Source organism: Podarcis muralis, chromosome 13 (assembly GCF_964188315.1).
Source record: "Podarcis muralis chromosome 13, rPodMur119.hap1.1, whole genome shotgun sequence".
NCBI classification, from domain to species: domain Eukaryota; kingdom Metazoa; phylum Chordata; class Lepidosauria; order Squamata; family Lacertidae; genus Podarcis; species Podarcis muralis.
In genome coordinates, this window is record NC_135667.1 from 8638931 (window position 1) to 8657208 (window position 18278).

The window sequence follows — 18278 nt, forward strand, 5'->3', positions numbered from 1 at the left end:
ACAATAGGTGAGCCTTCTTGTGTTTTGGCTCATCTTCCTCTTTTTCTTCTTTTTCTTTTTCTCCCCCCCCCCTTCCCCCCTTTTTCCTTTCTTTACTTTTTCTTTTTTCTTTCCCATAATGGCTTATATTCTATGCCATGTACTTTGATGTTTTTTGTAGTTATTTTTAGCTTTTTCCATTATTATTATTATTATTATTATTAAGGATTTTTCTTTTGTAATTTTGGTTGTTTATATTTATCTGTATTTGTTTAAAGCAAAACAAAAGTATTTTTTAAGAAAGGCTTTTAGTGTAGAGGTGGTTAATAGTGATGTCTCTGGAGTGTCACTGTTTTGCCGGAGGGATTCAGACACACAGTTAGAAGTTAAGATTTTTTAAAAAATTAAGTGCTCTGTCCCCATAGTGCAGGAATGGGGAGCTTACTCAAATTGTGCCCATTAGACAGTTGCCAGGCTGCTCCCAACACAGCACACCCACCTGAACCACACCTGACAAGTATGGGGTGGGTACTGATATGGCTTTAGAAGAAGAAAAGTAAAGGTAAAGGTACCCCTGCCCGTACAGGCCAGTCTTGACAGACTCTAGGGTTGTGCACTCATCTCCCTCTAGAGGCCGGGAGCCAGCGCTGTCCGCAGACACTTCCGAGTCACGTGGCCAGCGTGACGAAGCTGCATCTGGTGAGCCAGCACCAGCACAGCACATGGAAATGCCGCTTACCTTCCCGCTAGTAAGCGGTCCCTATTTATCTACTTGTACCCAGGGGTGCTTTCGAACTGCTAGGTGGGCAGGAGCTGGGACCGAGCAGCGGGAGCGCACCCCGCCGCGGGGATTCGAACCGCCGACCATGCGATCGGCAAGTCCTAGGCGCTGAGGTTTTACCCAAAGCGGCACCCGCGTCCCTTAGAAGAAGAACCAAGAGCTTAAAGGGAGTTCCCAGTTGTTAGTTTTTTGGAGGAATTTATCCACTCCCCCCATCCTGGAACAGCTGATGGGTAATGAAGGCACAGGAGCATCAATAGCCACCACTGAACTTGCTACCAAAATAGTGAGGAAAAAAGAGAAGTGGTTTCACTACAGTTGGGGGTTGGGGAAATGACTTCAGGCCCAGTGGCCCTACAAACCTCTTTATCATGCCATCAGGACTGTCTCTGGGTTATACTGTTAAGTTTCATAACCTGAGTGTCTTTGCCTCCCTGGAATGTGTACTTGAACTCTGATAATGTCTCTTGATAGTCTCAATGCTGTATTTCAAGGGGTGTGTACATGCTATACACTGTACGAAGGTAAAGGTTACATGAATTGCTCTGCCCATAATCAACTCTGGCCCCACTCAATACTGGCCTTGAAAAGTTAGTGGGAAGGGAATTCTGTCCCCAGGTTGCAAAAAGATTCCCCATGAGTATAGCAGTGTATTCATTTGTTTTGTACAGGAGAGTCAAACAACTTGTTTTAAAACTATAGTTTAAAGCGACAGAGAAATATTGACTCTCATCACTTTGAAGAAAACTGGAGTTGGGAAGTGGCTATAATCTCAAAATGTTGCCCTTCTGCTTTGTACCCTAAAGCTAATGACATCACTCTGAGTTTCCTGTTCGTGTTTGCTAAGCTTGTAAAACTCAATCTGACACTGTTTTTCTAGTAAGGAGCAGAAGAGACTTGTGGTATGAATTGGGATTTTAAAAAAGAGCAAAAGTGCCACTCAGCAATTATTCAAATCACTGTAATTTCTTCACCAGGTCAAAACTTCAGAGGCTTTCTAGAAGGAACCAGAAAACAATCAGTTAGCCAACCTGAAAGTGGGTATAAATAATCCCATGTGCTTTGGAGAGTTGGGGAAGGGCTAAGAGGCAGGGTTTTGTCCTTCCATGGTGGGATGTTATAATCTCTGTTAGGTATTCATGGGATTTATTTGTAGCAGTTTGACTAAACACAGTTCAGCTTCTCTCTTCTAGAGATGTATTGACTGAGCCTTGCACCGTTCAATGCAGTGTCTTCAAATACAGCTACTATGGATGGACGGACACAACAGAGTGTGCATACCTTGAAAAACCTGGCTGCCAGGGTCTTGTGGCTATTGGTGTTGCTGTTTCTAATTCCTTCTGCTGTGTTCAAAGCAGATACTACAAAGTGTCCCTGGGGTGATCCTTTTCCTGTTCCACATGAGTGGTACCAGCCAGGTGACCTCATCATTGGTGGGATTGCTTCTCAGATCTGTTATATTTTCTATGAAGTTTCATTCAAGGAACACCCATCACAAAAACTATTTGATGTTGCATAGTAAGAGTCTCCCCACCCACATCAATCTTCCAAGTAACTTTATTTTATTTTATTTTTAGCTTTTTCTCTTGTCTAAAGGTAGCGCTTGTCATTTCACTGACATTTGTAACTTGCATTGAGAGCTTTTGGGGGCAAACAGTGGGCTTAAAAATGCTTCTCATTTTCAATCCCTTTGCGAACCTTTTGCAGTCTGCTAAAACTACCAGAAGGAGGGATGTTTTCTATTTTGTAAAAGAATGAGGAAAGTGACTAAGATTTTGGTTTTATATGCACCAAGTGTGATTGCAATACAGATATTGAGGAGCATAAGGCTGAAAATGAAAATAAATAAATGAAAAAATAAGGTAACCCAGGGATGAAATTCAAAATAATAATAAAAACCAACCTGTGCTAAATCCTTCCTCCATTTCCCCCAAAGCTTCCTTCCCACTTTTAGGGTGCTTTCAATTTTCAGTGTGCAGGGAGTTGAGATTAACTTTTGGGTTTGAGGTGGCTAACACTGGTGAGGGTGGTTATCTTTCTATTAGTCATTTCATTTATGCCACCTGATTTGAAAGAAAAAGTTCTGTTGTGAAATATCCTGGGCTTTAATTGGGAAGTTGGCTTCTAACCACATGCAGTCAACACTTTCTGATCTTCCTTTTAAAGGAAGTCCTTCCTTCTAAGTACACAAATGCATAAAATATTTCCATACGGGAAGGAATCTTTTTTTTTTAAGAAAACCCACACTTTTCAGGAGCACATTGTCCAGCCTCTGAACATTCCCACACTTTGTCCTGAGCCCAATCAGCCAAGGAAGGCAGACATCAGATAGTTAATTCTTTATTAACAAATGTGTGCACTTCCAGCAGCAACTATGGCAACTGGATACACACGAACATACACGCTTATATCTAAGCAGCTATTCCTTGGTCCATGCCCTATGAAGCAGTTGCAGCAACCATGGGACTATCCACCCCAGCTTATGTATCTTCCTCTGATGGGGTGTATGCATGGGACCTGAGGCTTCTCCTACATGGAAATTGTCACAGTTCTTCCCTCTTCTAGGACACAAATTTGCCTGGACAGCCTCTTCCTCCTGTACCTGCCCTTTTACCTCTGACTGCTTTGACCTGTCCTCTTTCCCCTTCCCTGGCTCCTGCCTCATGAGAGGCACCAAATCCCATAAATCACTGGTCCCCTCTCCCAGGTCTTCCACTGACCCCTCTGCACCCACCATACACTTATGAGTAAACAAACAAATCCCTGTGTTGCAAAATATGAGTCAGCAATATCAAAAGCAACGTGATGGTCAGAAACAATTACAATATGAAAAAGTGAAAGTCTCTGAAAGTCCTTAAATGAATCACAGTGCCAGACTTTACCCGGCAGAGAACAAGCTGTGAAGCTTTGAATAACCAGCAAATGTCCAATTGTCCAATTCTGATGTCCAACTCTGAACTCTGATGAACAGTGTTTCTGGATAACAACTACTGTTTCGTTGAATTCTTCATCAGCAAATTAGTTCAACACTTGTAAGTAGAAAGATATTCATTAACCAATCTTTTTTCGAATAGAACAGTGACTACATAATCGCATGAGCACTGTTCCAGAGTACTTTTCATTCTCATGTATATTATATCTATTCGGAAAAAAGATTGGTAAAGTCTGGCACCATGATTCATTTAAGGAAGTTCAGAGACTTTCAGAGACTTCAGTTTGTTAGTTTTGATGTTTTGAATTATTCCATAAAGTTTTTCATATTGTAACTGTTTATGGCCATGGTGTTCCTTTTGATATTGCTGACCCACCATACAGTCATCAGAGTTCTGCCAGTCCCAGAGACACTTATAAGAAAGTCAGGAAGGTGAACCACCAAAGAAGGTCGTAGTATGCACACCACAAGAAAGATTACTTGTGGACAGAAATAAAGGTCAGTCATAAAAAACACTGTCCACTTAGGAAGTAAGTAATTACCCCCCCCACCCCCAAAATCCCTCACATCCCATGCATGGTAATTTAATAGAAAATTCCTCTAAACACATAATTTAATTCCATTCCTTTGGAAATAGGAGGAATTTGTATGAAGCCTAAGGTGTTACCAAGCATTTCTTGTGGAAATTAAAGGATTAAACTGGGGACTTCCTGCATGTAAAATTTATTTGTTTGTTTTATTTATTAAATGTGTATACTGCCATATACTCTATACCCTAGATCTCTGGGTGGTCCACAGCATAACATTTAAATTATAAACTATCATAGCTCTGCATGACTGCTGTTGTGGTGCAGAGCAATGGCCTTTCCCCAACTGTCTACTGAGAAGAAAGCCCTGCTGAATCCATCGGGACATACTTTAAGTGAATAAATGATTACAACTTTCATGGTCCAGAGCATAGTTCTGAGATATGTGAAGGTGATACGCTTAGTGAGAAACAGGGTTATTTTATTGTATTTTATTTTGTACACTGAGATGAAAAGCCCAAAGATAGGATGAGCCCAATAGATGTGTAAAAGTACTATGGAAAGCAGGAGTGCCCTAATCAACCATTAATTTTCTGTAGGGATATTCTACAGAATAATCTAAGGTAATAGATTAATGGCAAATAAATAAGTAAATAAATAAATTTCAATCTAAATCAGTTTCAGGCAGAAAATGTTTGATATTGTGGAGTATTGATCTTGGAAATAATTAACTTTATTTTCAGCATAGTGACAAAATTCTACCAACATGTTCTTGCCTTGGCGTTTGCTGTGAAATAAATAAATGAGAGTCCTAACATCTTGCCCAACTTCACTCTTGGCTTCCACATCTATGACAGCTATTATGATGCAAGGATGACCTACCGTACTACCCTAGACCTGCTCTTCAAAATGCACAAATTCGTCCCCAACTACAAATGTGACTTTCAGAAAAACCTCATATCCATCATTGGGGGACTCGGGGCTGGTACCTCCTTTCTTATGGCAGACATATTAGGTCTCTATAAGATTCCACAGGTAGGATGTATGAATGGGAGCCTGGTGTTTTTTTGTTTTGTTTTGTTTTTGCTCCCTTTATGTGCTTTATCCAATGAGTGTTCTCCTCAGAGTAGACACATCAGGTAGCATTTAGGATTGTTATGAGTTTGCTTGAATAGGCTTCCCTTCTAATTCTTGGAGGTGGATTTATCAAAGTGCTAAAATAAAGGCCAAACCATTTTCCCATGTACAGGAAACCACCTGACAGAGGAACCATCAAGGAAAACAAAGAATGGTAATGGCTGAGTTGGTAAGCAAACAAAGGGTAGGAAGTGGGGCCATTTAAAAAGCTGAGATTTGGCAAGTGGGGGAAGCCCCTCTCTGAGCCCAATGAGTAGAAAGACAAAACCTTGGAAGGAGAGGAGAGAGGTGGTGGTGGGGTTTGGGGGGGGGGTGGAGAGCAGTTTTGCTTGATGTAAGCAAGAATCAAAAGTTGTGTTTTGAAAGCAATTTGCAAGCTGGAAAAAAAAGCAATCAAAGTAATGTGGGCTGGGAGTTTTGAATCCGAGGTGACCACTTTGAAAGAAACAAGACCCTCTTGGAGTGCAATGTTCAGGTTGTACAGGGTGAGTCTTTTAAAAGAGGCCCCATGGAACATGTGTATTCTGTATCCATGGGGCCTCTTTTAAAGGACTCACCCTGTATATATGTGTAAATAAGCCATATATCATAAAGACACCGTGGTCTCTAGTGTGCCTCATTTCCAAAGGAAACACAAACGCTCCATAAGTGCCTTGACCTCTGCAGTCTCACACTGCTATGGAGATTGGGCTGGTGTGTTAAAGTATCGTGACTAAGTCAGGTCCTTTAATTTCTATGGACGTATCCTTTATTCTGTTTTCCCTACATCTTTATTTAATTTTTCCTGTCCATGTCATTCTCTTTGTGTTATTTTTAGGGATGTGCAACTGATCTGTTCAAATTTCAAATCAAAATGGGGAATGGGGAAAGAAACTTATAATAAACCTCAACTGGATAAATCCTTAGCTTTAACCTGTGGATTACTCCAAAAATATCTGTTGAATAAGAAATCATGTTGTATAGGATGAGTGCTCTTGACATAACTAGATAATATGTGTACATTTCCTTTCAGCTCACGTATGGTTCATTTCCCCCAGAGGAGAGTGATTCAAAACAGGTTTCTACATTTTACCGAATGGTACCCAATGAACTCCATCAGTACATAGGGATTATCAGCTTGCTTAAGCATTTTGGATGGACATGGGTTGGACTCTTTGCTCCAGATGATGCCAAAGGAGAATATTTCATCAACATCCTGGAGCCAATGCTTTCTCAAAATGGAATTTGTTCAGCCTTCACACAAAGAGTCCCACAACTAGTCCACTATGATGACTTGGGTAAAATTAGTGATATAGCCTTAAATATGTATGTACCATTCACAGATAATAAAACCACTACATTCATCATCTATGGAGAATCTTTGATGATTATATGGCTGAGAGCTATCATATTTTTGCGAGATCCTGCAAATGAGGAAGACATTTCATTTAGAAAGGTGTGGATCTTGACAGCCCAGATTGATTTCATATTAATGGGCTTTCATAAGACTTGGGGACTCCAGCTCTTCCATGGTGCCATTTCATTCACAATTCACTCACAAAATCTTCTAAACTTCACCGAATTTCTTCAGAGCATTAAGCATTCCCAGAGCCAGGGAGATGGTTTTTTCAAAGACTTCTGGGAGCAAGCATTTGATTGTTTCTTACCAAATCCCAATGTGCCAATGAACGCCAATGACATATGCACTGGGGAAGAGAGGTTGCAGAGTCTTCCAGGGCCTCTTTTTGAAATGTGCATGACTGGCCACAGCTACAGTATCTACAAAGCTGTCAATGTTGTGGCTCATGCCTTGCATGACTTTTATTCATCTAGATCCAGGCAGCGAACAATGGGAGGAAGTCAAATATTAGAACTTTGGGATCTGCAGCCTTGGCAGGTAATGCTGTACAAATGAAGTGAAACAAAATATATTATTATTTAAATCAACAATTTATTACATGATCGATTAAGACAAGTAACAGCTGAAATGATGTTCCACATCCTACTGACTGCCAATGTTTTATGTTTCCATATTAATCTCTCTACATTTTGCCTGAAAATATTTTTTTGTGTTCCATCAATCCATAATAAAATGCCCAATGTAAAAACAAAAGAAAACTGATTTTTAACACTTGCTCTGAGAGTGATGAGAGCCAGTGTGGTGTAGTGGTTAAGAGCGGTGGGCTCATAACCTGGTGAACCGGGTTCGCTTCCCTGCTCCTCCACATGCAGCTGCTGGGTGACCTTGGGCCAGTCACACTTCCTTGAAGTCTCTCAGCCCCACTCACCTTACAGAGTGTTTGTTGTGGGGGAGGAAGGGAAAGGAGAATGTTAGCCGCTTTGAGACTCCTTAAAGGGAGTGAAAGGCGGGATATCAAATCCAAACTCTTCTTCTTCTCTTCTTCTCTTTGTTAGATGATGTTGAATAAATATATCTAAAAAGGATTCTGGTAAGGCATGTCATTGTTGCCAATATTTTCATAACATTCTTTCCCCCTCATGTCTCTTTTCTCCTTTAATTAGCTTCACCCCATTTTTCATAGCATTTCATTTAACAACGCAGCTGGAGAAACAGTATCATTTACAGATAACAGAGAAATGCGAGGTGGATTTGATATAATGAACATGGTCACATTTCCAAACAAGTCCTTCATTCGAATGAAAATAGGATGGGTGAATCCTAATGCTCTTGATGGAAAAGAATTCATCATTCATGAGGACATGATCGTTTGGCACAATGGTTTTAACCAGGTTGGGTTCTGGGGTATTCTTGTGGGCTCCTCACTTTCCACATCAATCCTTCAGGTGCTCAGAATAACCACCATTCTTCTCTTGGAGAAGTTCATAGAAATAATATGTATATTTTCTAACAATATTTGGAAATGAACTTCTAATAATATTTACTATGCCTCATTTATATATGACAGGGCTCAGGATGATCCAAATGAAAATTATTCATGAAGCAAAAATGGGTTGATTCAGTTTTAATGGAAACAGGGGCATGGCTCAGTTGAAGTTCCGTATCATATTCTTTTCAGGTCTAGGTAGGGCTGAACCACACAACCTCATCTGCATTCCTGTAGAGCTGATATTGCTTCCCCCATCATCCTCAAAGCATCAAGGTGGAAGCATATTTGTGAGAGTTGCCAGAAGCCTGGAAACAGTAATCCACAGATGGGTGGTTTATATTTGGGATGCATAAACAGAGAATATATAACGCTTTCCCACCAGCTTCCTTCATTGAAGCCATAGCACCCATCTCTTGCTCCTGGTAGGCTGTATGAGATATGCTGGTTGCCACAGCTGAGGCCAGATAAAATATTTTGTTCTCTTCTTTCTTTGTCTGGCTCAAGTTGGAGGTATTTTTCCTTCTACTTCATATGCCTAACCAGAAGCTCCAGGTAGCTGCAGTTACTTGTAGGAGTCAGATAATTAGTTGAATTTGTTTTCTGGTCATTTGACATATATATACAGGAGAGGGAAAAGGTTGCCAAAACTGGTTTGTATGCTGTTGTCAGGGACTGTGCTGAGGAGGACTGTACTGAGGAGGAATGGTGGGAGCCTCCCCCTCCTCCTGCTCCTGCTCCAGATCCTGACTCTTCCCAGAAGCAGGAGGACAGTATAGATTTGGAACAGTGATTTGCAGAGGGACATTGTTCAGAAGGCAGAAGCTGGGAAATACTGGATGGGAAACAGATAGGAGAAGAAACACTGGAAGAGAGAGGGTTAACAGATTCACAGTCTCTGGACAGCATTCACACACACCACTCTTCTCCAAAGTCATGGAGAGCTCAGAAAGTGGCAGAAGAGAAAGCACAGAGGGTACAAGCTCAGATTGCATGACGTAAGAGTGACATAGATTAATAGGAACGGAAGGGGGTGTGATCCTTAATTGGGAGCACTGCCTTTTCTAGGAGATGTGTTCTTTGTTCTCTTGCTGTGATTATTAAAGTTTCTAACTTGTGAGAAGACTCCTTTTCTGCTTGTTCTGCTTATCCACTGCCCCAGGGGGAAGAAGCCAATTCCTTGAACCCTGAAAGCTGTGGCCTCTATGGCCTGTTCAACAGGATATGGTCACTTTACATATTAATCAATGTGGGCCTTAGATGGGGTGGTGAATCAGGAAGATCTCACCCAATCAAGAAAGGCTTAGGAGAGTGATAGAGGTTTGCCACACCTGGTCTTCTCCCTATATAGTGTACAATTTCTTAGCATTAATAAAATGGTCCTAATTTAATATGTATATTGTGTTTTGCATCTTTACTTCTGATTTCCTAAGACAAACATTTAACTTCATATAAAATACATTTTCTGTAAAAACGTTTAAGGGATGACTGGTCCACTTTCTTATTCGAAGTTCAACAACTTAAAATTTCTTTCAAGTATTTCTCCCTTTGGAAATTATTTCTGGTTTATTGATAGGTGATCCCTATTTCTGTGTGTAATGACTACTGCTGCCCTGGTAATCAGAAGAAAAAGAAGGAAGGCGAGAAATTTTGCTGCTATGATTGTGTTCCATGTCCAGAAGGGAAGATTTCAAACAGAAATGGTATATGACAATGATTCCCTACCTACTGTGTGGCATAATGGTTAGAGTGTCAGACTATGACCTGGGATACCATGGTTCAAAACCCCACAGGGTTCAAATGAAGCCCACTGGGTTGCCTTGGGCCAGTCATAATAAAAATAATTTTATTATTTATACCCTGTTCATCTACATGGCTTTCCCCAGCCACTCTGGACAGCTTATAGCACATATAAAATCACAGAAAACCTCAACCATTAAAAACTTCCCTATTCAGGGCTTCTTTCAGATGTCTTCTAAAAGTCGTGTAGTTGTTTATCTTTGACATCTGACAGGAGGGCATTCCACAGGGAAGGCGCCACTGTTGAGAAGGCCCTCTGCCTGGTCTCCACCAGGAGACTCTTGGAGGAGGACCTCAGTTTCTGGGCTGAATGATGGAGGTGGAGATGCTCCTTCAGATATACTGGGTCAAGGCTATTTAGGGCTTTAAAGGTCATCATCTTTTAACCTAACCTACCTACAGGGTGGTTGTGAGGTTGAAATGGGGAGGCAGAGAACCATGTACACTACCCTGAGCTCCATGGAAGAAAATGGAGGTATATAATTGTATAATGATGATGATGATGATACTGTCAGAGAGCATTGGCTTCAGAACCAATTTTTACTTTTGTTTTTGAATAAAGAGGGCAAGCGGTGAGGACACTGATGTAGAAATAAATCCCCCTATTTTCATCAAAGGAATGCTGGATCATATGGAATTGGCATGGCAGCATTGTTTCACTTGGATCTGCCATCCTGAAATCACCAGATAAAGCCTACCGACCTCCACCTGCAGGGTGAATGGAGTGGCAGCTTAAACAGCTTTAAGCAAAACTTTGATAGTTTCAGTCAACATCTTTAACAACAATTCAAATCATTCCACATCAAATCATGCTAATTCAGAATAAGAAGGTCAACAGCAGCAACAATTGTTACATAGGAGGCAAAAAAACACACCAAAAAAACAGACATGCATTGCCACTGAAATTTTATCCTCTTCTGTTTTTTTCAGATATGGAAAACTGCTTCAGATGCCCAGAAGATCAGTATCCAAACCAGAACAAAAATGGATGCATCCCCAAAATAATAAGCTTTCTTTCTTATGAGGAACCATTAGGGATCAGCTTAGCCTCAGTTGCTCTTACTTTTTCCCTGATCACAATATTGGTGCTAGGAATGTTTATTCAACAAAAAAACACTCCCATAGTGAAAGCCAACAACTGGGACCTCACATGCACTCTCCTAGTCTCCCTCCTGCTCTGCTTCCTCTCATCTTTGCTGTTCCTAGGAAAACCTGGGAAAGTGACCTGCCTTCTTCGCCAACCAACTTTTGGCATTGTCTTCTCAGTAGCTATTTCTTGTGTGTTGGCCAAAACCATCACCGTAGTTGTAGCTTTCATGGCCACAAAGCCAGGCTCCAGTATGAGGAAGTGGGTGGGGAAAAGACTGACCAGTGTCATTGTTCTCCCCTGCTCTCTTACTCAAGCAGGCATCTGTACTGTGTGGTTGATGACTTCTCCCCCATTCTCCAACCCAGACATGCACTCAGTAACAAATGAAATCCTTCTGCAGTGCAATGAAGGGTCAACCACCTTGTTTTACTGTGTCTTGGGCTACATGGGCTTCCTGGCCATTGCCAGCTTCATTGTGGCATTCAAAGCTCGCAAATTACCTGACAGTTTTAATGAGGCCAAGTTTATTACCTTCAGCATGTTGCTGTTTTGCAGTGTTTGGCTGACCTTTGTTCCAACCTATCTGAGCACCAAAGGGAAATCCATGGTGGTGGTGGAGATCTTCTCCATCTTGTCTTCCAGTGCTGGATTGTTGGGCTGCATCTTTGCCCCAAAATGTTACATCATTGTGTTGAGGCCAGAGCTGAATAGCAGAGAGCAACTAATAAGGAGAAAGAAGTGAACAATATGTTTGTTTTCATCCTATTTTATTGTTATATGGCAGGCATGTCCAACTCCCAAGAGACTGCGATCTACTCCCACTATGAAAAAACTGGCAGTGATCTACCTATTGGATTGACCAAACTTGTTGGATTGATCAAAGTTGTTGAGCTTTTTGTGGGGGACAAAGAACCAAAGTTGTTGGACATGCCTGTTATATACTAAGGGGTTTAGTATTTAAGTGGTTACTATGAATGTCCACTGAATCCCATGCTTTTGAGGAAGCTATTTCAAATTAATGCCACTTCCCCACTTCATTTTTTCCCCAGGGGAAGGCAGTCAGCATTTCTCTGTAGTTTAAAAACAAGTGTCTACTCACCTGCATGAACAAACAAAAGTTTTCGCTGTACTTGATTGGATGGGAACCCTTTTCAGACTGAGGACTAAATTGCCTTCTGAGGACTATATTCCAATGGTGGGTGGCTCAAGAGATGAAAGTGGACAGAGCACCTAATGACATTATCAGATTTCAAGGGCACTTCCAGCCACACAAAAAACACATGGGTGTTTCTGAAGCGGAGTCAGTGAAGGCTATAACCTGGGGAGAGTTCAGAGGGCCAGAGAGGGAAGTTTGGGGCTGACTTACAGCTTCTGAGATCCACCCTCCCCTGACTGAAACCACATGCCAGATGACTGTTCTCAACCATCCCACAGTATAAGTCTCCTCTCTTCAGTCTGCTCTTTGCATTCTGTTCTCTTACTTTCCCCTAAGCACTGAGTTATTCTCAGCCTGCCCTGTATTAGATTGTAATGAACCTCACTGTAATAAAAAGGAATACTGAAGAAAAAGCAAGCTCAGCCTGTGTTCTTACCCAGTGCCAGTTAGCTCATCTTAATTCTCACAGCACTGATTAAATCCCAGCACCCAGGAATCTAGAGGGAGTCAGGGCACCCACAAACCCAGGATACTTTATATTTACTGTGTGTAATCTTAAAAAAAATGCAAAGGGATCTGGAAGTGATTGAAGAGAACTAAAAAGATTTTTTTATCAGTTATTTAAATGATTCCATGTGAACCAGTTGATCTATTTACTTGAAGCACTACTTTTCTCTCACTCTTCAACCAAAAAGGTCTCCCACAACAGTTTCTGCCAGTGATAGCCTGGGGTCAACACTGGAGTCCATAACCTAAAATATATGAGTAAAATGGGAAAGGGGATTTGGAGGAATGTAGATGCCAGGGAATAAATTTAAAGGTTTACTGCTGCTGCTGCTACTGCTACTACTACTACTAATTGCCAGTATATCTAATGCTTCTAATAATACAAATACTAATGATGTGACTGAGAAAGAGGAGGGGCCAAGGTGAAAAAAAGAGAGATCCTTGAGAACTCATAGATTTATTGATTCAAGCATTTCTTTGTCCCTCTCCTCACCTAAGCAAATCTGCCACACCAGTAATTAGTATTAAAAACATGACACTCTTTTCTCTGAGGCTTGCAATCTAAAAAGCATGACACAAATGGTAAGGAAATTTGGAGAGATGTAGAGAGGTGTAGTGATCAGGTGGGATTGCTATGAGGAATTATAACAAATATAGAGTAAGCCATCTGTGTCAGCAATGAAAGCATTGCGTTGACTGGGTTTAAACTATTTTGATATGATTCTTGATCAACCTACAACCCTGCATCCCTGTTCCATTCCTCTCTTCCTCACATGTCCCGTACACAGCAGTTGCTTCGCCAGGCAGGCATCCTGGGCCATAAAGATTGTGGGCAAGTTTCTTTGATGTAGTTTTCTTATATATTTATCTTAAGATGTTAATCTTGGAGCCAGGAAACAGATCTCACATGAAGGTGATAGTGATCTGGTCTTTCTGGCCATCCTTCTTATCATGTTTATTTCTCACCTCTGGGGTTGCCAGATGCTCCCCTTTGTAGTTCTCAACTTATTTACCACCCCTTTGTAGTTCTCAACTTATTTACCCCAAAATATATGCATGCTAATTAGTGTTGTAGTGTAACTTTCCCCCCATGTGGGGTTTGATGAAATGATCAGAGGAAATATGATTGGTTCTCACGAGCACTGTATGAAGGATTCTTTTGTTAATAAAATGGCCTGGTGAGGGGTGTGGTTTACGCACTTTTCTCCGAGAGCCTTGCTGGTCAAAGCCTCGTGTCTTGTTTTGTAATCAGGGTCCAGTCCTTCCTTTGGCCTCAGAACGCAACAGGGAGGGAAATAGTCTTACTGTGGAACTTCAGACAGATTCTGTGATGGGTGGTCTTTGAAGAAAACTTCATAAAATACATAATAGAGCTAAGAAGCAATCCCACCATTGATGAGACCACCTGGATGGTACCACTCATGTGGAACAGGAAATGGATAATTCACAGGGCAACTCAAAGTATCTTCTTTGAAGGTGACAGGGAACAGCAGAGTCAAAAATACCAAGAGCCCCAACATCGTGGCCTCCTAGCTTCTCTAAAAATACAGACCTTCCTGTGCCCATCAGTATCAAGTTATCGTCTTGAGCATGATACTATGAGTGATGCTTGGCCTTGCCAACTCAGTTCTAAAACAGAGTTCTGTGAGCTGTTTCTGATAGTCAAAAGATTACAAATGAAACAGTAGACGAGATTGCCAACACTCTGATTTTAGGTCTGGCAAAAAAGTCAGAAATTAAACTGATGAAGTATTGTTCATCTTTTGCCCCTATTCCCAGTTCTCCATGGCACCTGGTATAATTTATAATGGTTTCCAGGCTTGTATTTTTGACATCCATAGTGCCAGTGGTTAAATGTAGTGTTTAAGAATGGTGGACTCGTAATTTGATGAACTGGGTTTGCTTCCCTGCGCCTCCACATGCAGCTGCTGGGTGACCTTGGGCTAGTCACACTTCTCTGAAGTCTCTCGGCCTCACTTACCTCACAGAGTGTTTGTTGTAGGGGAGGAAGGGAAAAGAGATTGTTAGCCGCTTTCAGACTCCTTAAGGGGAGTGAAAGGCAGGATATCAAGTCCAAACTCCTCCTCCTCCTCTTCTTCCTCTTCCTCTTCCTCTTCCTTCTAAGAAACCTCTCTGGCTGTCAGGCTTCAGGGAATTAGCTTCTACCAATGTGGTGGCAGTAGATAAGCAGAACAAAGGAAAGGAGTCTTCTTACCAGTTAGAAACTTTAATAATCACAGCGAGAGAACAAAGAACAAACTTCCTAGAAATGGCGGTGCTCCCAATTAAGTTCACCAACTCTCCCATCCCTTATTAATCTACATCTTCTAATCTGAGTTTGGAACTGCTGTGTTTTCTATTCTGCCACTTTCTGAGCTCTCTGGGGCTTTGGGGAAGGGGGGGGGGTAGATACTCTCCAGAAACTGTAAATCTGTTAACCCTCTCTCTTCCAGTGTTTCTTCTCGTAGTTGTTCCCCATCCAGTATTTCCCAGCTTCTGCCTTCTGAACTATATCCTTCTGCAAACCACTGTTCCAAATCTTTACTGTCCTCCTGCTCCTGTGAAGATTCAGGATTCGGATCAGGAGGGGGAGGCTCCCACCATTCCTCCTCAGTGCAGCCCTCCTCAGAACGGTCCCTGACACTGCATTTGATTATGTGAACAAATCATGGTGATTTGGATGATTGCAGGGAGACATAATAACTTTCTCAGATGTTTAGCTCAGAGTGGCACTTTTGGCAATCAAGATGCTGGTGCTTGTGTGTTTACTCTAAGTCTGACCACATCTCTGCTCCCTTGTGGCACAAAAAAATGGCAATTGGTTTTCTGTTTTCCCATATGAGTCAGTGCCAATCAAAGTGAAGCCATTTTCTTTGGAGCTGCAAAATGCAGCAAATCTAAATACAATGGAATCAGTTTAAGACAAAGGCATCACTCAGTTTTTCTCATTATTTGCTCCCTATTGTTAAGCTCGGGCCTCAGCACAATGATGTAAGACTTCGGGGCAGGCAAAAACAATCCCTCCCTCAAAAGAGTGCCACTCTGGAGTCATTCTTAGTAATGGGCTGTATACTAAAACCCTTAATATATAATAATAATAATAATAATAATAATAATAATAATAATAATAATAATAATAATAATAATAATAATTTATTATTTATACCCCGCCCATCTGGCTGAGTTTCCTCAGCCACTCTGGGCGGCTCCCAATCAGTGTTAAAACAGTACAGCGTTACATATTAAAAACTTCCCTGAACAGGGCTGCCTTAAGATGTCTTCTGAATATCAGGTAATTATTTATCTCTTTGACATCTAATGGGAGGGCGTTCCACAGGGCGGGCGCCACTACCGAGAAGGCCCTCTGTCTGGTTCCCTGTAGCCTCACTTCTCGCAATGAGGGAACCGCCAGAAGGCCCTCGGCGCTGGATCTCAGTGTCCGGGCTGAATGATGGGGGTGGAGACGCTCCTTCAGGTATACAGGACCGAGGCCGTTTAGGGCTTTAAAGGTCAGCACCAACACTTTGAATCGTGCTCGGAAACGTACTGGGAGCCAATGCAGGTCTCTCAGAACCGGTGTTATATGGTCCCGGCGGCCACTCCCAGTCACCAGTCTAGCTGCCGCATTCTGGATTAATTGCAGTTTCCGGGTCACCTTCAAAGGTAGCCCCACGTAGAGCGCGTTGCAGTAGTCCAAGCGTGAGATAACTAGAGCATGCACCACTCTGGCGAGACAGTTCGCGGGTAGGTAGGGTCTTAGCCTGCGTACCAGGTGGAGCTGGTAGACAGCTGCCCTGGACACAGAGTTAACCTGCGCCTCCATGGACAGCTGTGAGTCCAAAATGACTCCCAAGCTACGCACCTGGTCCTTTAGGGGCACAGTTACCCCATTCAAGACCAGGGAATCCCCCACACCAACCCGCTCCCTGTCCCCCAAAAACAGTACTTCTGTCTTGTCAGGATTCAACCTCAGTCTGTTAGCCGCCATCCATCCTCCAACCGCCTCCAGGCACTCACACAGGGCCTTCACCGCCTTCACTGGTTCTGATTTAAAGGAGAGGTAGAGCTGGGTGTCATCTGCGTACTGATGAACACCCAGTCCAAACCCCCTGATGATCTCTCCCAGCGGCTTCATATAGATATTAAAAAGCATGGGGGAGAGGACAGAACCCTGAGGCACCCCACAAGTGAGAGCCCAGGGGTCTGAACACTCATCCCCCACCACCACTTTCTGGACACGGCCCAAGAGGAAGGAGCGGAACCACTGTATGACAGTGCCCCCAGCTCCCAACCCCTCTAGACGGTCCAGAAGGATGTTATGGTCGATGGTGTCAAAGGCCGCTGAGAGATCCAGCAGAACTAGGAAACAGCTCTCACCTTTGTCCCTAGCCCGCCGGAGATCATCAACCAGTGCGACCAAGGCAGTTTCAGTCCCATGGTGAGACCTGAATCCCGATTGGAAGGGATCCAAATGGTCCGTTTCCTCCAGGCGTGCTTGGAGTTGTTCAGCAACCACCCGCTCAATCACCTTGCCCAAGAATGGCAGATTTGAGACTGGGCGATAGTTGGCCAAATTGGCCGGGTCTAAAGATGTTTTTTTAAGAAGCGGTTTAATGACCGCCTCTTTCAGCGGGTCTGGGAAGGCTCCCTCACAGAGGGAAGCATTCACCACCCCGCAGAGCCCATCGCCCAGCCCTTCCCGGCTCGCTTTTATCAGCCAGGATGGGCAATGATCAAGGAGACAGGTGGTCGGTTTCACTTTTCCAAGCAGCCTGTCCACATCCTCGGAGGTAACAGACTGGAATTGATCCCATGTAACAGGACCAGACAGAACTCTAGCACTCTCCCGCCCTGGCCCTGCTCCCACGGTGGAGTCTACCTCCTTCTGAATCTGAGCGATTTTATCTGCAAAAAACTTTGCAAAAGCATTGCAGGAGATCTTGGGGTCCCTACCAGGCCCCGGTGGTACAGGTGGTTCCGATAGATTGCGAACCACCTGAAAAAGTCTCCTGCTGCTGTTTTCTGCAGATGCAATGGAGGCAGCGAAGAAGGCCCTCTTCGCCGTCGCCATTGCCACTTGGTAGGCTCGACGTTGAGCTCTAACCCGTGTCCGGTCTGATTCAGAATGAGTTTTCCGCCACCGGCGCTCTAGCCGTCTCAACGATTGTTTCATCACCCTCAGCTCCGGGGAAAACCACGGGGCTGTCCGGGCTCCATGCAATCGGAGAGGGCGCTTCGGAGCCAGACAGTCAATAGCCCTGGTTAACTCCGCATTCCAGCGTGCCACCAGGGAATCAGCTGAAAGGCCATCAACTTGGGATAAAGCATCCCCTACCACTCTCTGGAAGCCAATTGGATCCATTAAGTGGCGGGGGCGGACCATCCGAATCGGTCCCACCTCCCTGCAGAGGGGAAGGGTTGCAGAGAAGTCCAGTTGCACCAGGAAGTGATCTGACCATGGCACTTCTTTTGTTTCGCTTTTAGTTAGTGTCAGATCACCAACATCCATAGAGGTGAACACCAAGTCTAAGGCATGTCCATGGC

At 43.0% G+C, this 18278-nt stretch overlaps 1 protein-coding gene across 1 annotated transcript; it reads left to right on the forward strand.

Annotated features, from left to right (window-relative positions):
- Positions 1–4969: 4969 nt before the first annotated feature.
- LOC114582397 (vomeronasal type-2 receptor 26-like) lies at positions 4970–11813 on the forward strand. The gene is made up of 5 exons (XM_028703397.2): positions 4970–5254; positions 6369–7232; positions 7859–8086; positions 9758–9884; positions 10912–11813. Exons 1-5 carry the CDS (start codon positions 5093–5095, stop codon positions 11811–11813), a joined length of 2283 nt encoding a protein of 760 aa, XP_028559230.2. The 5' UTR covers positions 4970–5092.
- The last annotated feature ends 6465 nt before the right edge of the window (positions 11814–18278 follow it).

Coding starts and splice junctions, on each gene's coding strand:
- LOC114582397 (XM_028703397.2), top strand. CDS start 5,093: ATGACCTACCGTACTACCCTAGACCTGCTCTTCAAAATGCACAAATTC. Junction 5,255..6,368: donor GTCTCTATAAGATTCCACAG/GTAGGATGTATG, acceptor ATTTCCTTTCAG/CTCACGTATGGTTCATTTCC. Junction 8,087..9,757: donor GGCACAATGGTTTTAACCAG/GTTGGGTTCTGG, acceptor GTTTATTGATAG/GTGATCCCTATTTCTGTGTG.